The sequence below is a fragment of the Triturus cristatus genome, chromosome 4_1, assembly GCF_964204655.1.
Source record: "Triturus cristatus chromosome 4_1, aTriCri1.1, whole genome shotgun sequence".
NCBI classification, from domain to species: domain Eukaryota; kingdom Metazoa; phylum Chordata; class Amphibia; order Caudata; family Salamandridae; genus Triturus; species Triturus cristatus.
In genome coordinates, this window is record NC_140585.1 from 528,210,865 (window position 1) to 528,232,913 (window position 22,049).

A 22,049-nucleotide genomic window follows, 5' to 3' on the forward strand; every position below is an offset into this window, starting at 1 on the left:
AGATTCAATCCCTCCAGAGACATAGAAGGAAAAACAGAAAGGAGGCTGGAAGGGACTATATCCAGTGTCTCAAAAGAACTTATGCCTGGAGGGAGATTTTCAGCCAAGGAGAGACGTTGTACTTCCAAGGAAGTATGAATATCAAGGATTTTTGTATGAAAAAAGTCTGCAATGGCGTCACAAAGACGTTGAGAGCTGACTACGGGATCTGGAAGTTGGAGGGAGAGAGCAATATGGAGTATGGGTGGGACAGAATGAAAATCAGAGGAAAGAGAGAGCAGCACACGTGGACGATTGCAATACTGAGTGCAGTGGTTTGGGGGGAGAAGCACTTAATAGAGTGCTAGAAGAAAAAGAAAAACAAGTAGTTCCTTAAATGTGAGTGATGAATACAGATCATCCAATCAAAATAAAGTAAGGAAGGCATGCTCCAGGAGAGGGACAAACATAAGAACAGGGAATGCAATCTATTAAATAAGATGCAAACACGTGAGATTGACAGAACCAACCAATAATTCACAATGGGCATATCTAAGCCCACCGCACGTTTTTGGTAAAGCCCAGAATTGTTGTAAGGATCCCAAAGCCAGACTCTGTTCTGAACCCATTATATTAGCCTGTCTGTCTGCTATTACATATTGCACAACTCGCGTAAATGCCAAATCATCCAAAAAATGACTTTGCTAACACATAAGACGACATAAGACTGTTAACGTTCTCGGACATCCACATCTCAAGGTTGGACAGTGACTGTTCAAAATAAACATGTAGCATGAATTGATATATTTTTATACAGTTCATGCTGGTTGTCTTAGACTAAGTGGAAAGTTCCTGATATACGGTAAAAGTCAGAGGTCAACCTTATAAAAACCCCATAGAGTGACCACTGAATCAGACAGATCTTTGCCCCAGGTTATTGCAAGAGGCCCTGCCGGACTGCCGTAATGCTGCAGCATCCATTCCTATGTTGAGAACGGATATCGAGCCAATGCTATGAAGTGAGGGGCGGAGCTCAGCTGAGATGTATTTTTCTTTTAAAGGAACACTCTCTACCGCCGAAGTCTGATAAACACAGCCTCTCTGCTGTGAACAGGTATGTAGTGGGATAAATCTCATGAAAACTGTAAGGAAGGCTAACTACTCCATACTCTCATATTGTAGTGCACAGAAGTAGTCTTTAGGGTGTTAGGATGCGAGGAACATTCCAAACTTATTACAAATGTTCATATTATTCTTGCTGTTAGTGACATGCACTAGTGCTGTTTTAATTATATTTGTGTGGTTATTACTCATGTATTAAATAACAGGATGAGAGCGATGAAATAAAATGATTTTAAACAGGATCTTTTTCTTAGTGCAGTACTTGTGTGTGATATTCTAAAGAACGAAACCAGATTTGAATTACCACTGCATCTCTGACCCCTTTATGGGACTGTTAGTAACCCAGGAAGAACAGACACCATACTAACAAGAATGTTAAGTGTGGTTGGGTGGGTGTTTCATGCTCAAGCGTTGGTGGACTAAACTAAGTTCAGGCATCCGTGTGAGGGAAAGGCTCACTTTGTGGAACCAGACCAGAGGCCTAGTTTACGCATCAGAATAAGTCTTTCCCAACCAGAGAGTGAACACTGATTGACAGACGAGACCGAAAAAAGAAACCAGACACCAGTCTCTGCTGAAAATCCTCAAAATCAGTGCTTGTAGACTTCTGCTTCCGGTAGCAGTGAAAGACTATTGTAGTAGCACTGTGCCTGTTATGCAAGTACAAATTACATACCATTAACGTGAGGAGCTATGTATGGAAAGATCTGTTTTTTTCCAATGAGAATGTAGAAACAGAAAAGAGATCCATGAAAATCTGACACCAAGAGCCCAGTGTGGTCATCAAATCGAAACACTAAGTGGAGTTCTCCCTTAACCATTCATTCTGCACCAAGTTAGTGGTAACCCTCACACAGGTATAGAAAGTTGTCAAGTATCCATTTGTAGCTGTTAGCAGGATCTGTGTATTATTACTATATAAAGAGAAAAAAGAGCTACTAGTCACAGATAAAAGTTGGCAAAAAAGGATGGCCCTTGTGGGTCTCAATATAACAGAACAGACTAACGCAAGAAGAGTACACGCCCAACTGTTCGGCTTATATAGGTAATAAAACAAGCCACCAAAAATCCTGATCTTGAACCGGAAAATCTACAGATATCCAAGAAGAGAAAATGGTTGAGTTTATCCAGAAGAGTCAACACACAGATATCAGTGTCAAGTGAAATAATGTAAGTGAATCATTTGGAATGAGGAAGGATTCCATCACTCTTCTCCCCTGTCAGGCAGAAGGCATCTAAATGATTTCAGTCCTAGATGGCAGCCAAGATTCAAGGTTCCGGGATGTGCTTATCTAGTGATTTCCCCAACAGGAGCAAAAGCACCTTCGTTTAAAATTACAGTTTTTTAAAGACATCAATTATATCTTTAAACATATTTCAAGTGAATATGAAAAACAAATATTAGTATGATCGATGCATAGGCACAGTAAATTTACATTTTCATCTCTCACCATTTAGGTATAGGTACTGTTCCACTCAAATAGTACAAATAGAAAGACTCCTGAGAAGTCAACAAGGATCGCCTTTGACAATGTAGAATTCTTATTCAGTTTTGCTTCCTTTTTTCATCCTGTTCAGCCTTGTTTCTGCTGAGACAAGTTCCACTGTTTGATATGCAGTTCCCCATTTTCTGATACAAACACCAAGGCACAATACATGATTGATTTGAGAAGCATCACTTTGTGAGAAACAAATACATGGTTGGAATAGGTTTTCTTAACCTTTCCCAGCAAACCCAAATGCTGTTCACTGCTGTACATGGGTTATTTGTCAATTAAGAAGTATATCCATGTCATTCAAGCAAGATGGATCAATAAAGGTCTGAGGCACGCCAGAATTCTCCTGGAGACAACTTCAAATCATAGAATAAGGAATTCAGTCTAGTGAGTTTAGCTTTCTTCCAATTTCCAGAATGCAATCATTTCAAAAGTTTTTCTAAAAAAGATAAAACATCTCCAAAAATATGATCATCAGAAAACATCACGTCAGCCCATCTAAAAGTCACACTAACAAAGAATTTAAAAACATGAATTAAAACTGCAAGTATCACTTCTGTTGGAAGCATATTTCTTTCATAGTATAGCCTCCTGCGCACTAAAAACATTCAGAAATTAACTTGCTCTTTTGATGGCTATTTTTACCTGCAGATTCCTCATCTTGTGAATAGAGGCAAAAGCAGTACCTGTAGTGGGTTCATGTAATGGCTCAAACCAGAAAATAGTGCAGGAATGAAAGAGCAAAGTGCCATTCCCGGTGCACCTGGCTAGCAAGACAGTTGTGAATCGTGAACGTATTTAGTGACAGATGTCGCAGCCTGATAGATGTCCAAAACGAGCACTTCATGTGCCAATACATTGATAGCAGCCTTGGCTCTGGTCAAATGAGCCCTCAAGCCACCTACGGGTGCTTTGGCTTTTTGGGCAAAGTGGAATTGCTCTAAGAGGAGGGGAGGACACAACCCGAGACAGGGAGTTTTGTAGGTTGAGACTTATGCCAGTTTAAGGATGGTGATCAGGATTGATGACTACCCCTGTAAAAATATTCCTTAACTGCTTGACACAGAGTTTCCTAGAAAGGCACAGAAATGAACAATCAAAGTATAAGACCCAGATGTCAGCACGCAGGGATTTCCCTGCTAAGTTTGTAAGAAAAACTTTGTGATAGCAAACAAAACCAAACCGAGGTTGCTGATTGGTACACTCATAAAATACAGTATAAAAAGAAGAGAGTACTAGAGCTACATAATGTCCTTCTCTGGATATTTATACCCCCATGATAGCCCTAAAACTAGCAAAACAAACTTATTAAACTGATCTCTATTATGATCAATGTCCATGGAAATTCAAGTTGGGTGGGTCCAAATAACACAGTTGGATTGCAATAAAATAGAATTATATATTTTGATGTTTTCACAATTTGATAATTCAATTTAGATGGAAAGCTGAAACTTGGGCAAGTCAGAAATGATACGTTCACCAATGAACATGAAGCAGCAATCAGTCTTAACCATGAAAAATACTGGAAAGAAATATATGGATTGCCATTTTATTTTAATGAATAATGTAGCCATGGAATGAGTTTTCATGTTAGTACTTAGGAGTGAAGACAGCACTGATGTACAGATAACTTATACTACCTTCATAAGATAACATCATGGACAATCGCCTGTAACACAATTAGGAGTGTCTGGAGTGGAGCTAGAAACACCAAAGTTCTTTTCAGTATGGTAAATAAAGATCATCATACTATGAACGCGGTATTGGAACAAAGACAAATACGTTTTTTGCTGTCACTGATGTTTTACCACTTTTTTTTAAACACATGCCAAGTCTGAATGAGTCTTCTGGACACAGTTCAACATAGTCAATATCACTGCACTCACTACTTGACAAGGCCACCTAATCAACAAGCCAAAACATTCTGTTGCCTTTCCAGTTCTCTCAAAAAGAACCGAAGAGCTTGCTTGTGCAATAAAGCTCTAAATTGTGTTGTAGGTCATCAGCATCCATTATCGCTAACATTGGCCAAGCATCCATTGAGAACAGGCAACTGCTGGGAGTACACACAGTAAGACATCCCCTTACTAATCAAAGAGCCAAAAGAGAAGCTAAGTAAGCCAAGTTGAAAAGCAGACCTTGCACACACTGGTTGGCACGCTGGCACCAACACGTCATTTACTATCTTGATATGTAATTGGAGCGTAAGAAAATGTACTAACTGCGACATCTATAACTATAATAGACAAACAATCTGAGCATTTAACAGGCAGTTATCAATCTTCTATTTAGATTCACAGCCAGGTGAAGGAACAAAAAGGCAGAAACAGGATTCTCAATTTTTGCAAGTCAGACTCACAATTACATTTTGAGAAATCAATTATCCAATCAAACGTTACAGGTGATATTTTTTACACCTGAGGCCACTGGAGCAGTGGGCTTCTAAACTTGCTAGACTCAAGGTATGTATTGATGTCACAAACCACCAGAGCTTGCTGGATTTTCATATATTAGTGTCAGTAGTGCCCGACTCTTCTCTCCCTTGGTTTACTTAATAGTTACATGGGTAGAACTCAGCCACTATATCTCCATAACTTAGTGGCATCTCCAAAGACGTTGGAGTTCCTAAATATGTTTTTAATCTAAATGCTTCTGTCACCATTGGTCTAGCACAAATTCTAACTCCCTTAGAATACAAGAAAACCTAGACGTCGAGTAAATAAAAGGTTACTAAGTGTCAATCCTCTGCAATGCTATGGTGGATGAAGGGAAGGGGATGTAGAGAAAAAGGGAGAGAGACAGAGAAATGGTTGTTTTCAGCTTGAGGTTTTATTTCAAAGGTATGGACAATACTTTGGACACTATTCATTGAAACAGCGTGATGTAGTGTAGATAGGTGCACAGAGAACTCCTCTTTATGGCAAAGGTTCTGGTGCTTGACAGTTCACATTAACATTAGAAAACAATTAAAATGGCTGACAAATTAACTCTCAAATAGAGTTGAATCCTAAGTAATTACCATATACATTGTACACTATGCCCCCAAAATAAGCAACGTTGTAGAGAAATATTTCTGAAGGAGCCACTTTTCTTTGACAAAGATGACTCTGGTGGCATAGCTCTGTTCTCACTCAGGCCTGTGGATCATTATGGCTTGCAGGACCAGGTAGATGCTTGTATGGTAGTTAACATGGAAAAATATCGCCACCAGAACGAGTGAATGCCACTGGAGGTAGGATCTTGTATCAAGCTGTCAAGAAGCATGGCTTCCTACAGAGGGTCAGCTTCTGGTCCTTGATCACTCAGCTGGTTAGGGATGCTCCTGCACAGCAATGTGTCAGGATCAATCAAAATACAGCTTCTTTCAAGGATAATGCACCCAAATTTTCCAATTTCATTCTGGTAGATTGGTGAGACTACCAAACATACACTCATTTGTAAATTGTGGCACTGGCAATGCTTAAAACTGAAATAAAAACTGTGAATCTAGATAAAATAATATATGTTAGAGAGAAGAGAATTGCGATTTTATACTACATGAAAATGCTAAACATAGTTTAGAAGTTTACAATGCTTGCAGCCCAATGTAAAATATTCTCTTTGCTAAAAGCTTGGAGAATACAAGTTTCAATTCCACACAGACCAAAGATGACGCCTACCACAAGTACTTCTGGTTTCCTCTGTATTTGTCAAGCTTAAATTTACCATAGTTTACTACAAGAATCTAAAAGTGTCCAGGTCTTCCATTAGGAAACATTCAGTCTTCAAAGTTGCCTGGCCGAGGCATTTAATTTGTTTGCTATAATACGCACCTTGAATATTGTATGAGTGAGAGTGTTTATGTTGCATATAATGAAAAGCCTGCTACAAAGCAAGAGGTTGCTGTATACAGCAGGGGTTTAAAGTTCGCAGTGTCAGTAAGTGATTGAAGGCTCTGAGATACAGCATTAAGGGAAGGGTCTTACAGTGGTGGGTGAAGTTTAGATGGGAGGTTGTTGATGAAAGTTGCATATTTTATGTCATCAGGAATTCCTCAGATTAAGCAAAACTTTTGATTATCCGAATAAACTCAAAATAATATATGTGGAGTTAGTGCAAATATTGAACATTATCTCCTACATCGATAGGTTATAAAGGTCAGAGCTTATTCATTGAACATTAATAACAACTGCAATATGAGGTGGTACAACCACTACAACATACAGACAAAAATGTTAAGGCTTATCATCTTACCAATTTCACTTTGGAGAGCAATGTTGCGAGACAAGTTGCGGAGCATTGACACAGTTGTTCTTCTTACACTGGGGTTGCTTGAGTGCAGTATGTTTCTTATGTGCTGAAGACCATTTTCTTTTTGAACAACCATCTGTGCGACTGCAAAAGGCATCTGTCAAAAGATTTTGGACAGGTTATTTTAGCACAGATTGAAAACTATATAATGCGGCGTTCCCTATGATATCTCTATAGGCATCATTTAGAGATGCCATAAGAATGTGAAATCCTCTCTCATTCATTTTATCTTCTGACTAGGCCTATGGAAGGGAGATGAGTGCTGGGAACCTTAATGATCTTTAACTAGGGATAAGTGCTCATAACGATATATAGTTTTGTTCCGTGTCTCCATCTCAAAGAGTTATAACCACATGAAAGTCATCAGAAACTTAATTATATAAGACCATATGAAATAAATCTTTGTCTTTCGAACTTCTACCTACGAAAGACGCATGCTGCAGTAACCTGTGACCATAACTAGTATCTCAGTCATTGGAGGGTAAAGGCCTCTGGACATCAGCCATTATCCTGCAATGTTCCCTCTAATTATTTTTCTTGTTTTTTCTTTTTGTGCATCTTTGCTTCATGTCTGATTGTGCCCTGGCAGCGGCGCATGTCGGGAGCAGTGTAGGTGGTGAACTGGTTAGTCAGGAAGATAAGATGCTGGTCATGATGGTTTGTACATGATGCAGCTGGTTTTGAAGGTGGTGTGAGCTTGCAAGAGGAGCGGTGGAGCTCTGTCAGAAAGTGATGCTGTATTTTTCTTCACACCGTTAGTGAGGCATAATTTAGGATGCAGGGTGACTTAATGGGGGAGAATGCAGAGTCTGTTAGACAATGGGTCAGTACATTTTATGGGAGAAATGGTTACACTTTCTTCAATTGGGAAAGTTATTATCAGGCAATCTTGGTTTTCTAGGCGATGTGTTTTGTGAGGGTGAGAATTTATGGTAAAACAGAGTGAGTTTGTATTGGTGAAAGTTGGGAGATTCTTGCAGTGGAGGTTTTGACTAAATGTTGCTTGTTGTTCTTGAAGAGTACTAGGAATTCTTTTTTGGCTGAGAAAGCTTATAACAGTGCCCTTATAAAATGGGCACCATTAAATATAGTGGGGCTCTTGGTTTATCTGGAAGTCTTGAAATAACCTTGGACCATGAAGATTGAAAGCTGGTTCCCATTATTGCTTCTCCAGACCAGAACCTTCACAATCCACGAAATATTGCATCCTTTCCTTTTGTGATTTTTTCATCTAAAATTCCAAGTACCTCATACTTATTTTCTGAATTCAGTTCTAGTGGCATAAGACGGGAAACAAGGTGTGCCTTCGCAGAGCAAGGTTCTAATTTTTTTTTAAACATGAAGAACTTTCACATACGGAGGCAACTTCAACCTCACAATAACTGGAATCACAATGTGTTCTATCACAAATGAGCCCACAAACTTGGGTGGCAGTTTAAAAGATTTTTTCAAATGCAAATTTTTTGCAAGTAGTCATACTTTCCACCACCAACATCTGGAGATGCAGGACTTTCTTATGTGCAGCGTAACATTTAATATCCCCTTTAGCTTTTTTCCACAGTTTCTTGTGCAGATTTCTGAAAGTCAATTAACTCAGAGACATGTTCTTGCACTTAAGGAACTGAGGTAGGTACAGACTGATGGAGAGGACATCGAATAGGATGATAACCATACATGTACACAAATTGACCGCTGAGCTCTCCTCGATTGCAAAACTCCTAGCACATACAGTCCTGATCTACATGTTTGTACATTCTACAGAGAGGTAAGTGGCATCTCCATTTCCTGACAGGTTGTTCTCATAGTGTCCCATCTGGAACCATGAGGAATCTCTCTTTTGTAGCAACCTGGTCTAAATTCAGATTGCTGCAAATTTACTTTACATATTACAAATGAAATCCACTCCTGACAAACCCCAAAGTCAAGCTTTTAATTCTCGTACTTGAAATAATATACATGCAGATGTACTCAATAACATTTTAGCAGATCCAATGCCTCCCCCCTCTGAAAATTTGGAAGACTGCTCTTGGAAATACATCAAATAGATCCATTCAGCTCTATCGCCGTGCCTCCTAAAACTTTGACTTCACGGAGAGGAAAGCCCTCAGTCCCATGGTTCACTGAGAATCTTAAGCTTCAGAAGCAAGTCTGCAGAAGACATGAAAGACTATGGAGAGAAGATTATAATAAGGCAGAAAAAGAGAAATGCAAGTCCAGCCTGAGCAACTAGAATGCACTTATGCATAAGGAAAAGACCAAATTTTTAACTCAAAAAATAACAATGGTCAATAACTTCTCGAAATAGTTTTTCAAGGTAGTGTCCAATTTGATCTCAGCCCCTAGGAACACTCTGACTAATAAAAGTCAGATCTTATGTGATACCATGGCCAATTTCTTCAGGGCCAAAGATCCTTAACAAGTTCGACCAAAACTTAGCCACCAGTCCGGAAGGTTCATCCCAATTAACCTTACCTGAGGAATGCCCTAAATTGACCAATTTCTCACCTTTATTGGTACAGAAAGTGGCCACAGTTATCGCAGCCACTAAATCGGGTTCACCCATGGACCCTTGCCCTCCGACAATCATTAACTTGGCTGCAGAAACTGTGGCCATGTGCTTGACTAGTATCTTTCATGCTATGTTGGAATGAGGACATTTTCGTCCTCTATGGAAGGAGGCATCCATCCTCCCCCTGCTAAAAAAAAGTCCAACCAAAATTCCAAATACCCGAATAACTATTGGCCTATTTCCTGTCTACCACTACCAGCAAAGGTAATAGAAAAGGCTATGAACCAGCAAGCATCGCAGTTTTTATCTGACGACCAGCTGCTAGCTACCACACAATTTGGGCTTAGAAGCGGTCATAATCCTGAAACAGCTTTGCTTAAAACCACTGAAGAGATTAGATCAGTAATTGATGGTGTCGGCAGCGCTGTGCTTGTTCTCCTCCATTTATCGGCAGCCTTTGATATGGTTGAACACAAGACCTTGGTCGACCATCTCCTGCTGTCCATATCGAGGGGTTGGCTCTAAAACTGCTAACATCTTTTCTATCTGTTAGAAAACAAGTAGTGGCCCTGGATCCTTTTCTGTCAGAATCTTTCTGTCTGCCATTTGGGGTCCCGCAGGGATCCGCGCTCATCCTTCACCCTCTTTAATGTCTACGTTAAACCTTTGGCCAGACTGATAAAATCATTTGGGCTGGATCTTACCTCATATGCTGATCCAAATAGTGGTAGCAATCTCTTCTCCCAAAAGCCATTCGGTGCTAATTTCCATGACTGTATGGTAGCAATTTGCAAATGGATGAACCTAAACTGAACAGAGGTCATCCTGTTTGGAAACAACCCTTCCCTATGGGCCCCGTCTTGGTGGTCAGAGGAAATGGGGGCCCTACCCACCCCAGTGAGTAAGGTTAGGAACTTGGGAGTGGTAATGGACAATACATTGACATTTGTGTTGCCAGTCAATGCAGTAACGTCCTCTGCTTTCCTCATACTAAGGATGCTCAGAAAGGTTTTTCCTTTCATCCCTGCCAATTCCCAAAACACTGTGATCGCTGCATTATTCTTATCCAAAATACACTACTGCAATGTCTAGCATCTCAACATGCAGCATCAACACCTTAATAGGCTTCAGGTCGTATAAAATGCGGCTGCCTGAATGTGGACTGTGATTCCCAAACCCAAATCGGTCTCACAAGCCATCTAACATCTTCATTGGCTGCCTGTTATGCAGCACATTGAATTCAAAGCCCTTTGTGTTGCCCCCTAGCCCAAATTTCCTGTTCCTTCAGGTGGTATAGTCCAGGAAGAAATCTAAGGTCCACGGGTGCCCAGATATTGGAGGTTCATAGGTTCAAACAAACCAATTGGGGGAGGAAGAAGCTCTGTGAATACTACGGCTAATGAATGGAACCAATTTCCCCCCATATCAGGACTATGTTGAATTTGCTTATGTTTAAGAAGGCACTACAAACCTGGCTTTTTCCCAAGTAGAACGAAGAATGGGGCCCATATTTTTCTTACTCAGAGCTAATGCCTTGACACCTTTAAGTAATTGTTTGCGCTCAATAAGTCACCATAACCTAACATATTTGCGTTCAAAAACACCAGGTCTATTAATTTTTTTCATTTTAGCTGGTATTTCATCTTGCTCTACTTTGACATTACTTTAACTTTTCTTAACAAAACCTTGAAGTAGATCTACTTACATTTTAAACAGAGAGGTTTATGGACATATGTTATTTTTTCTCCTTCATAGAGCCACTTTACCAGTTACTATTACTATTTTTAAAAATATGGAGATGCTGGCATTTTTAAAGACACAACACTGTTGAAAAACTCCAAAAGAAGCAGAAAAACGGGGATGTTTTGTAAACAACGTCAATACTATCAGCTAAATGAATAAAAAACAGGAGTCTACATGGATTTAAAAACTTGAGTCACAAGGTTGGTCCATGAGAGCTTCTTTAGTCTAACAGGCGTTGTATCCCCTAGGCCACATCTCTGTGTCCTTTCATTTTGTGAAAAAACATAACATTGTGGTAAACGTTTCCCATACAGATGATAATCTGCCACAATTACTCGCATTTACATCCTTGAAAAGGCCTACTTTTCTTCAGATGGTACGAAAAGTTCTCATACACAAGTGACAGACAATATTCACTTAGCAAACAGGAATCCGGTGTTATGTCTTCAGACTAAACTGTGCACGCAAAAAGATACACACAGCTGATTAGATTTCTCCTGTCAAGAAATGGAACCTAGCTTAATTTCTTATGCATCAATTTTAACAAGAACGTTGAAAAAATAACACCTGAAGAAAGGCTGGTGTTGCGGGGTTAATTCTAGATTGAAACTTCATGAGATTCCAAATGCATAGTAACTATTTATAAACTACTGGTCTTTTGCACCTTTAAACCCTAACATGGTAATCAGCTCGATAGTTACGACAAGCCGCGATTAAAAATCGACAATGAATGCAGTCTGAAAGGTTTTTCCAGCCATCTGATCATAGTACACCCTGACATTAACGTATTTTTGGATGCTTTGATTGTTATTAAATAATATTCTTAACCCCTTCAGTGCCCATGACGAGATAGTCTCGTCATGGAGCGCGGTTGCGCTGTGCCCATGACGAGACTATCTCTTCATGAACCCCGCCTGCTAATTCAACGCCCGGCACAGGGCGTGGAAAGGGCGGGGCACTGAAGAGGTTAAATGATACTTAACATTAGTTGAAAAAATATTGCTGTCCTTAGCAATTCTGAAAGTTTCTACTCTGCACGCGCACTTCCCGAGGTACTCCTTTTTAGGTCTCGCCTGACCCAGTGCATGCGTTGGTCTGGCGAGACTTATTGAGAGGTCTCCAAAAAGTGCTACCAGGCCAGCCTAGAGCTACAGTGCATGTGCGCGGGCAAGCGCGCGGCGCTTTACCGCGATTACTTTCGCTTTCGCGGCCGCAGTGCTGCTTTGCATAGCCAATAGGTCTCGCTTTTGGGACCTTAGAAGTATTTAGTTATGCAACTGTTGCATGGCTAAACACTTATAAGGTCCCAAAGGCGAGACCTATTGGCTATGCCAATGCTTGTTAGGTCTTGCCTAGCAAACGCAGCGCATGCGCTGTTTCGCCTTGGCGAGACACTATTGTCGTCACTTTCGTTCGTGAAGGGAGACAAACCATGTGTGCGCACGGACAGGCGATGTGCACGCGCATGGCGTCTCCTCTCTGGCGTCTCCTCTGAAGGGGGACAGGAGATGGCATGTGTACGGACAGGAGATGTGCAGTCCGTACGCGTGCACATCTCCTGTCCCCGCGTCCCCACGTGAACACAGCGCGCGCATGGCGCGCTTTCCAAACAAAATCCTTTCGAATCCTTTCGAAGCTAACGGAGCTTGCCCACGCTCCTTATGTTAATACTTTCAAGGCAACCACAAGCGTGACGGCAGAGGAATGCATTTTTACTTGCAAGTGGAGAGAGGGGTAGCAGGCACATCCAATTCCATGCTGCCTGGAAACTGCTTGGCTGCGAACAATGCCTATGAAAACTCAGAATATTTTTCCGTGATGCAGGAGGTGGTGTTTTGGTGATTCTGCGGTTTCAGGACTGAGGGTCTGATTAAAAAGGCGACACATGGCGAGTTCAGGTTCCTGCTGGAAATGGCATCAATTCTCCGCTCTAATCCAGAGGATTGACGCGAATAATCAAGGACTCAACAGCGGCTCCCGCCAGAAGAGAGGAGAGAGGGGGGTTCAGCGCGGAGAATCATGCTGCGGAAGCACTGGTTGCAATTATTTCTCTGCTCCCCTTTGTTTAAGAAACTGTTTACTATCCCAAAAAATTCCATGAGCGTGCATGTTTTTTCGAACTGTTGAGATTGTGTACTTCTCGTCCGTGCACTTAATGTGTTTCTTCCCACCCACCTCCCTGTTGTGCACATTTGTGTGCTTCTTCCCTCTGCCCTCCACACCACTGTGTTGCTCCTACTCACCCACAGTGCCTTTTGTTTAGTGTTCTCTTCTTCTCCCTCACCCCGTGTTGCTTTCCCATCCCTCCCACCTTTCCATTGTTGCTTTGGCCCACCCCTACTTCCCCCTACGTTGTTTTTGCTTCCTACCCTCCCAATTTTGCATTGGCTCTCCCACACCCATTGTTTTTGCACCTAACTTCCCCTCACTTTAAATAACAAAACAAAATGCTTTGCAAGTTGGATCGGCAACTAAAACGAAAGTAAAAAAATAAAAACTTATGTGTTCTAATTTGTAGGAGCCCATTATGCGTTGTTCTGCTCCAACAAAATGCCATAGTGCTCCTGTCAAAGGCATTTTTTGTTGTTGCAATTTTTACACTAGCCATGTTGCACAACATCAAGGTTGCTATGCAGCGTGGTTAAAAAATATTGGCAAAGCTAACAGGTCACAAAAGCAAGACCTATTGGCTTTGCCAATGCTTGCATCTCTTAGCGTCAAAAGGGTGCCACATGTATCTCCGCCCAGGGCGCCATCTTAACAATGGCCGTCTCTCTCTACATACATTGTTGGGAAATACTTTGCAGTTCAGAAGAATTTGGAAGCCATATAATTAAGCAAAGAAAAGAAAGCAGAGAATGTAGGAAAACATCCACACAGAGTGCGCTGGTTGTCGAGTGTGGGTGGATTATCAGAATTACAATGGCGGGAAGGAGGGGTGGAGGGAGGTGGTTGCTGCCAATACAAACTGTGCTTTCAATTGCTCATCACTTCTCAGTATAACGAGTGTCTCTGCCACACTTTCCATGCCACCTTCTCCCATTCGTGTGAAACGACTAGGATTGGCGCCTGGACGGTCTTTACTGGTATTTAATGTCCCAGGCGGATCAAAAACACCAGTGCAGACTAGCAGTAAAAACAAGAAGGAAACGCTTTAAAATGTTGTCTAGGTATGCATTGACGATCCCTGACTGATAATTAAAATGAACTAAGACAGAAAGAGCATAGTAAAAATAAATGCAGGCGGTTTATGCAAAGGTATATTAAAGTATCATGTTCAGGTCATTGCAGAATCTTTACACGTGAACACGTGGCCAGTATTTTACTTTGGCTAAGGTGGCAGCCCGAGTAACAGCAGGGGCGGCTGCTGCCAACGGGTGTCTCTCCTACTGCCCAGCAGGCTGTGCTACTTCGATAACAAGCATTTGCAATGCAATAGCTCTCGCAGTTACGCAAGTTTAAGCTATTGACATTGCAAACAACAATGCCTTTTATTATTATTTTTTTTTTAACCTAAATAAAAGGCATTGTTATTTACAATGCCAATAGCTTAAACTCTATTAACTGCGACACCTATTGCATTGCAAATGCTTGTTTATTTACTTTTAGACATGCGCTCTCAAAGAGTGCCTGTGTCTGTGTAGTCCACCTGCCCTTTCCCGCTGTCTGTGCTTTCCTGACTCCCTCCTGCTTTCTGTGGTCTTTCCCAAACTTTCCATCCCCACTCCCTCTCGTGTTGCTTGCCTGCCTCCATCGATTTTCTTTGTGCTCTCCCATCCTCCTGCCTCTTCCTTGTCTTACATCAACTCCCTCCCAACCCCCTTGTGTTGACTGTCTGTCCTGGCCTACTACCCCTCCCACTGTCCACCCACCCATACCTCTTCTGGCCCCTCTTGCAGAGCTATATGGCTTTGTTAATGTTTTTAGAGATGTTGCACAGCAGCGCAGGCTGCTGTGTAACATGGATTTAGGTCAACCAAAACAAAAAATCACTATGAAACGAACAATGCTGACCCTGCCATCGCGATTTGTTTTTATTTCCTTTATGCTATATTGAACAGCAGCCTGTGCTGCTGTGCAACACAACATTTCTAAAAAAAACACACCGACAACGCCTATTGGTCTCACATAGGCAAAGTCTTTTAACTTGGGTTTTCTCATTCAATTCCTGGATTGCTGCTCTCTCATGCATAGCAACTAGTGGATAGCTAGCACAGTATGGCGTCTTTGAAAATGGCTATTTCTTTTAGTAAAACAAAAAATAGATAAATTGCACTTGAAGACAGAAAATTGTTAGAAATTAGTATTGCACTGGAAGTTTAAGATTTTGCACACACCTGTCCAAATGTAAAACAAAATGATAACTGATCATTACAGCTCAAGGCATTAAATGTGATTGATCTGTCCTCCCAATAATGGGCCTGAGCTGACGGCGAACTTGCATGAGAGTAACGGGCAGCTAAATGTTAATACCTGGGCTGGAATAATGTATCAATTATGCCTTTAGCACTAGCCCTCTGAGGTTCTGTAATTCTCGAGTCTTGCCCTCGTGTAGGCCTGTGAAGGTAGCCTGGCGAATAAAGTGGCCTGGCCTTCTTAGTTCATGTATACATTAACTAGGTTTCTTTTTGACTCTGAAATGAACTGTAAGAAACTGACCTCTGCACCTGAAACTGACCCCGCAAAGCCAATTTCCCTGATCGATCTTTGTCTGAGATTGACAATCAATGTTCAGGACATCGTTAACTTTTAGTTTCCTTGCACATGCCTTATCTTGTTCAGCATCTGTTACCGTTTATTTTTTTATGTTTCTTCATTACATGGGTTATGCTTTCAATTATAGGTTTGTCCGGCTTGTGGAGATTGAATTTGGGACATTCCTAATAATTAACTTTTGGGTTGGGATACTGTAAATTGAGTTTTTGTTATGTGACACTTTGTTTGAAAATGTACCTTATTGGCTAGAATTTTGTGCAGTGGGTGTACATTTATAATGTGAATATTGGGTATAAAAGGAGACGTCTCGCCTTAGTAAAATGAGCAGTCTCCTGAGAATTTACACCGTGATGTATTTCTAGGATCACTGTTACTAGCTGCAGCTAATAAACTTGGTCTCTGATGCCATCCAGAAGTATTCCGTGTCTCTGTATACCAAGACAAGTGAACTCGAAGATCTTAGGCGTGCCCCTGACGCCGCTGGGTTAAACCCCGGTTCTTCACCTCTTGAGCTCATGCAAAGCACACACATGCACACATTTCTGCTTGTTGTCACACTTCAATTGCACTTACTTAGAATATAATAAGCAACACTAGTCAATGCTAGCATTCATACTAGCTCAATCAATCTCAGACATCAGGAGGATGCTAATGTAAATCTTTGTACACTATTGCAATTCGAACAAACTAGAATACCTTATAGTGGTTTACCACAAATCCTTCCTAGACAAATATCTCAATTGCACTTATCTCCCCAAAAATAAATTAGTCCTGTAACTCCTTGGAAAAAGAAGATATTTTGAAGTGGAACATCCCAAGCAGAAATTAAAAAAAAGGTTTAGTTATGAGAAAGGGCTCTAATTTGCATGAAGCAGCTTGCAGCATAATGAAAAGAGGCTTGAAGCTTACCTCAGTCCCACTGAGTCTTCACCTGCGCCATATGAAGGACTGCAGAGTGAGACTTCAGACTAGACCCAAGCAAATGGAAAGGCCCTCAGAGCAGCAAACCGGGTCTATATATACTTTATGGGTGTATGGTGGAATGAGGAACCTAAAGAGATAGAAGTTATTAATTGTCCTGGTTCGATGAAGCAGTCAGGGTTTGTTGTGTCATGTAGTCAGTTTGGCAGACAAAAGTGCATGGTCTTATTCGGTCATGGTAATTAAAAAAAAAAAAAGCAGAAAAATAAAAACCCCACACCTGCATCTGCGTCGCATTGAGGGACTTATTTTTTCAGTGGCTGAAGTCTTGGGAGGATAATCACAGCTTTGAAACTCTGGAGGAGGCATATATGCAGTCAGCATGTTCACTTGCCCAATGCCACCTCTGTGTAGGGACCCCCACACGTGGCTTTATGGTCTGGTTGAATTGGGGAGTGTGGATGGTTCTTCAGAGCTCTCCCTCTCTGGCACAATAGCGCCTCTGGTGGCAGTGTGTGGAAGCTCAACCATTATGAATTCGAAGGAGCAGGGAAGAGCATCATTAGATTCTGCAACTCATAATGTGAAAGACAATGAAAAGGGCCACCTCCTCGGCGTTGTCTGAGAATCCTGCACAAGATAAGCTAACTCTCCTACAACCTTTTCTATGTTTCAGCCCCCCTTATTAATGCTAAAACTCTTCAACTGCAAGGAATATTGTTCACTTTAATAAAACTCAAGACCCCAACCCGCTATACTCCACCTTTATTCCGCCCAGACTAATTGAAGCACCTTTCACAAAAGTAAGCAAAGTCACAACCGGTGGATGATATGTGGTCTATAAGTGCACATGACTATTCACAATAGCACACCCTATTTGTGTTACTGTTCAAGTGCACTTTGAAGAGCACAAATGTATGTAAATTCCGAAATGACAAACGCACAAGTATTGCATCTAAATAAACCTTTGTATGTTTTTTTCTCTTGTTTATATGTTTGTCATTGTCCACCTTTTATTTTTTATTTTTTAGTGTAAACTCTGTTCCTCTCAACACGAGGACTACTTGATTATCAAGTTTTACATATTTTTTCACATTTTTAACCTCTGGTTAGGGTGGGCCTTAGCGAGCCCATACCGCCGAGGTTCATTCTCTTTTTCTGGTCCTGAAGAATGCCTGATTAATCATCACCCATAGGCAGAAACATGTTGACCATGTACCATGGGATACAGCTGAACAATTTATTCAGGTTACACATCCCACACTTTGTTTTTATTTATGTCTAATTGGCCAACTAATAAATAATTTTTTGGGACACAATCCAGACATTTTTAACTCACTTTCACTTGTCACAATCAACACAATCCAGCTCCGTAGTAATTCTGGAGTTGAAGCACACCAGGGTGGCATTCGGCCTCTCCTGGTGGGGCCCTATGATGAAGCATGTCACCAACTAGGTTGGTGAGTGAGGGCTTTCTAAAGAACCTAGTCGGATTCTACGTGCATGCTCTTCCTTTTGGAAAGGCTCACTCTTTCGTTGGTTGTTTTGATTATTTTGAGTTTATACGGAGGACCATATCCATAAACGGGCGACGCAATTACCGATGAGCTACTGAAAGGCTTGCACATTTATTCCCCAGCCTTGGCATTATTTTTTAAATCTCCTCAGTGTTGCAGAGACATATAACCTACATATCAACCCACTTTTGATGCTTAGGATACTGCTAATGTCAAAACTGAAAAAGAGCTCAGCAGCAAGGACGCACTACAGATTAAAATCGGTGATCACCATGGATTAAAAGAGGAGGATTCTGTGGGAAGTTTAGTGAATTGGATTGAGTCTTTTCAAGCGAAATATGCATCTACTGCAGACATTATGGCGGGATAGGTGGGGCGGCAGGAGGTTTTTATCCTTATCCAAATCCCAAAAGGGTCTCACTGTGCTGGGTAACCTGCAAGGAGGCCCCATGTAGTGCCACATCTTAGTTCATGTTTTTTTATTCTATTAGCGATTTGCACTCTGGGACTGTTTTTGTTTTGTACTTTATAGCTTTTTGACCGTAAACACTAAGGGTCTGCTTAAAGGTTTGGCAGTCCATGGGACTGCCAATTAGGGAATAGGGAAAATAACATTTAAAAAAAAGAAAAACTCTTACCTTGTGCTTAAGGTAAGTGGTTTTATTTCTTTTGTAATTTTCTTTTACCTCATCTCTCGACTCCCCTCCCCAGCCCTGCCTCGTCCCCACCTCACCGCTCTTACCTGCACCGGCCGCAACTGCCAAACTTACGGTCGTGGTGCGATGGCGGTAGGGGACTGCTGCATCAGTGGTCCTACCACCGTAGTACAAGTACGGCTGTCGGACCTTCGGAGAACCGCTGCAACCACCAGGGATCAGTGATCCCTGGTGGCGGCATGGCAGTCTGAGGCCACAATATGCTTGGTGGTGCCTCTGCGGGACCACCAAGCATTATGGGTTTCCTCACTGCCCTCGTTTTCATGGCGGTGAGCCTGCCATGAAAAGGATGGTGGTGAGGAAACTTAGGGGGCCCTACAGGGCCCGCTGGTGCCTCGGGCATAGGGTTGCTTTAAGGGAAGCACATGATGTGCCCCACTGTCTTTCTGCACCCCAAGTACCAGCACGGAATGGACTTTACAGTCCATGCAGTGCTGGAACACGCTGTGGCTGTACCACGGCGCTGGTTTTCCAAGGCTCTCCTATGAGCATTTGAAAGGCATGGCTGTGGGCGAGACGCCGTAGGACCATAATCCGGCAGGCGGTCGGAGGTGGAGTTTGGCAGTGTGAGAGCGAGGCATGGGATGCCGTCCCGCTCCCACACCGCTAAACTCAGAATTAGGCCCTTAGTATCATGGCTCCTAATCTGCACTGCCCACATTGACCTCACTCTCATTGCCACAATTCTATCTATCATATTTGTTTTGCATGTATACCACTATATATATATATATATATTGCAAGTGACCTCGTCAATACTCACAAGCGTGGGTCTGTGGCCATCAAGGTTACAGGTTAATTTACTTGTATAGTCAAAACAGCTACTGAGCGGTTTTCTGAGACACGTCGCTCTCCTTTCAGTGAACGCTAAGGCTCAAGCCCTCAAAATGGGGCAAATGGGTTTTGTACACCAAGTCTTTCATTAGTCAGAAATTAACATGAGTAAAAAGTCGGAAAACCTCTACGTTTATCGTCTTTTTAGTCACTCAGTTCAATCTCTACACACTGATCACACTACAAAGTAATGTACCAAGGATGCTAAGAGCCCTGTTGCAATCACGGACAATGACCCCTGTTGGGGTAGTAAAATATAGAAATTATCAAGGTTCTCGGCCCTGGTGTCACTGCTCTGGTGCACCATTGTTAGCTATGCCCCTAACATTACACAGGTCTTATGTAGTTACCTCAAACACAGAGAATTTACTGCCATCTACCATTAACTTTTGCCTGAATTTGCACCCCTGCCAGTGCTGGGCCTGAGCAGGCTCCGCCCCTTTCGATTCACAATGGCTCATTCTTCTCACGCATGTGAAGTTACGACGCAGACACACTGAAGACACCTTAACACAACTTGATATAAACTTGGCACCACTTCCTCTCTGCACGTTTGAACCATTGTGCATTCTTGGCAAAGGTACCAAGGAGTTCATCCTGGGTGAAAACCTAAACACATGACTCAAGCAGCTGTCAAAAGGAGCTTACGAAACTCTTGGCACAGTAATCCCCTCATACTATGAAAGCCTACCTTCCCAATGTAAACTCAGCTACTGACCGTAATAGACTCCTGCCCATGTTTGTTTTTCCCATAAAGGTAAAGCCAGTCACCTCACGTATCTGTATTCTTATACGCAGTACTTAAATTGTACAATAAGTGCAGATGTTTTTCTCAGTAGCCTGCGGCCAGTGCTGACAAATGTCGTTGCTGAATGTGAAGATGTCTTTATTCCACCTAATGCTTCTTTATCCATCACCAGACAATCTATGCCTCTCTCTCTTAGTCTTGCAGTATCTTTTTCATCCCTGCTTTCTACCTTTCTCATTTTCTTCCTCATTTATTTACGCTTTTCTGTCTCTTTCTCTCTGTTCTGGGTCAAAGTCAGATGATCGAAACAAGTGGCGGTCCCTAAAAATGACTGCTGGTGGGCTTCACCTGCAACCACCAGTTCATTTTAAGCCTTAACTGCAACCACGTGTTCTACTTAAGCACTGCTAGTTCATGTGTATGGTCTGGCCAAACAATGTGAGAATCACCAGGAAAGGGGCTTTGGCTCCACCCACATGTACTATTGGAAGCCAGGAGTACATGCTTTGATTGGGTAGGGGTTGTGTACTTCCACAAAAAAGTGCTTGACCTCTACACAACTGTGCTCATTTTGTTTCTTTATCCAGCTGCCTGAGGTTGAAATTTCAGAGGCACACAGACATTGTAAAGGTGTTAAAGTTTTTTTGATAACTAGATCAGTTTTACTCTGGCAGCAGCACAGATAGGAGAAGGGTGGTGATAAGCCTACGTGGATTTTTAGGACTGGCTTGACAGTGCAACTGTCACCTGACCTTTTTACCTACACTAATATTATTCTACAGTACTTTGCTTCCACACAATTGCATATCTATTCCCAGGCTATATATTTGTAAACACTTCAAATTACCACATAACATTCTTTTAAAGACAGACTTCTTGGCATTGCCAATGCTGGTCTTTTATTACAGAGCCCTCCCACCTTTACCTCTTGAGACCATAGACTGTCAGTCACATAAGCGGCGACATCAGCACCAAAAATCCAGTTCCACAACAAATCACTGAAGATATACTACAGCCTTCACTTACCGGTCCGCTGCCCGCAGTAAGGTTCTGGAGGGCACCCAGTGATGCTTCCTGGGTATAGGTCCGGCTGCTTTTGGCGATCAAGGAGAGGTACATTCGCATGACAATGGAGTGCCAGAGCCATTCCACCCCCTTAGGGTTGCTCTTTTCTTCTGGTAAAGGAGTATCCGTCTGCATCTGTCAAACGTGCATGCACAGTAGACATTCAGAAACTTAATTTCACATAAACTAGTAAATCATATCTTGAACTACAGGTGAGGGTATAGCGTTAGGAATTATGCTCAATACAAATAAGTGAGCTGTAGCTCAAAATAACCAACAAGCAAGCTACGGGTAGAGTATGAGTTGAGGGCATCACGTCTGCAGCATCACACACACAGTCTCCACACTAAACAGCTGCTGGTTAAAAGAGAAGATCTACAGAATGGTGTGCTC

General features: G+C 41.9%; 1 protein-coding gene across 1 annotated transcript in view; it reads right to left on the reverse strand.

Annotated features, from left to right (window-relative positions):
* PKP2 (plakophilin 2) overlaps positions 1–22,049 on the reverse strand; it is a 416,690-nt gene that overhangs the window by 32,355 nt on the left and 362,286 nt on the right. The window contains exons 9-10 of the mRNA XM_085652804.1: positions 21,618–21,791; positions 6,831–6,984 (exon numbers count right to left, since the gene is read on the reverse strand). Coding sequence (XP_085508930.1) covers positions 6,831–6,984; positions 21,618–21,791 — 328 coding nt within the window. The remainder of the gene's footprint in view (positions 1–6,830; positions 6,985–21,617; positions 21,792–22,049) is intronic.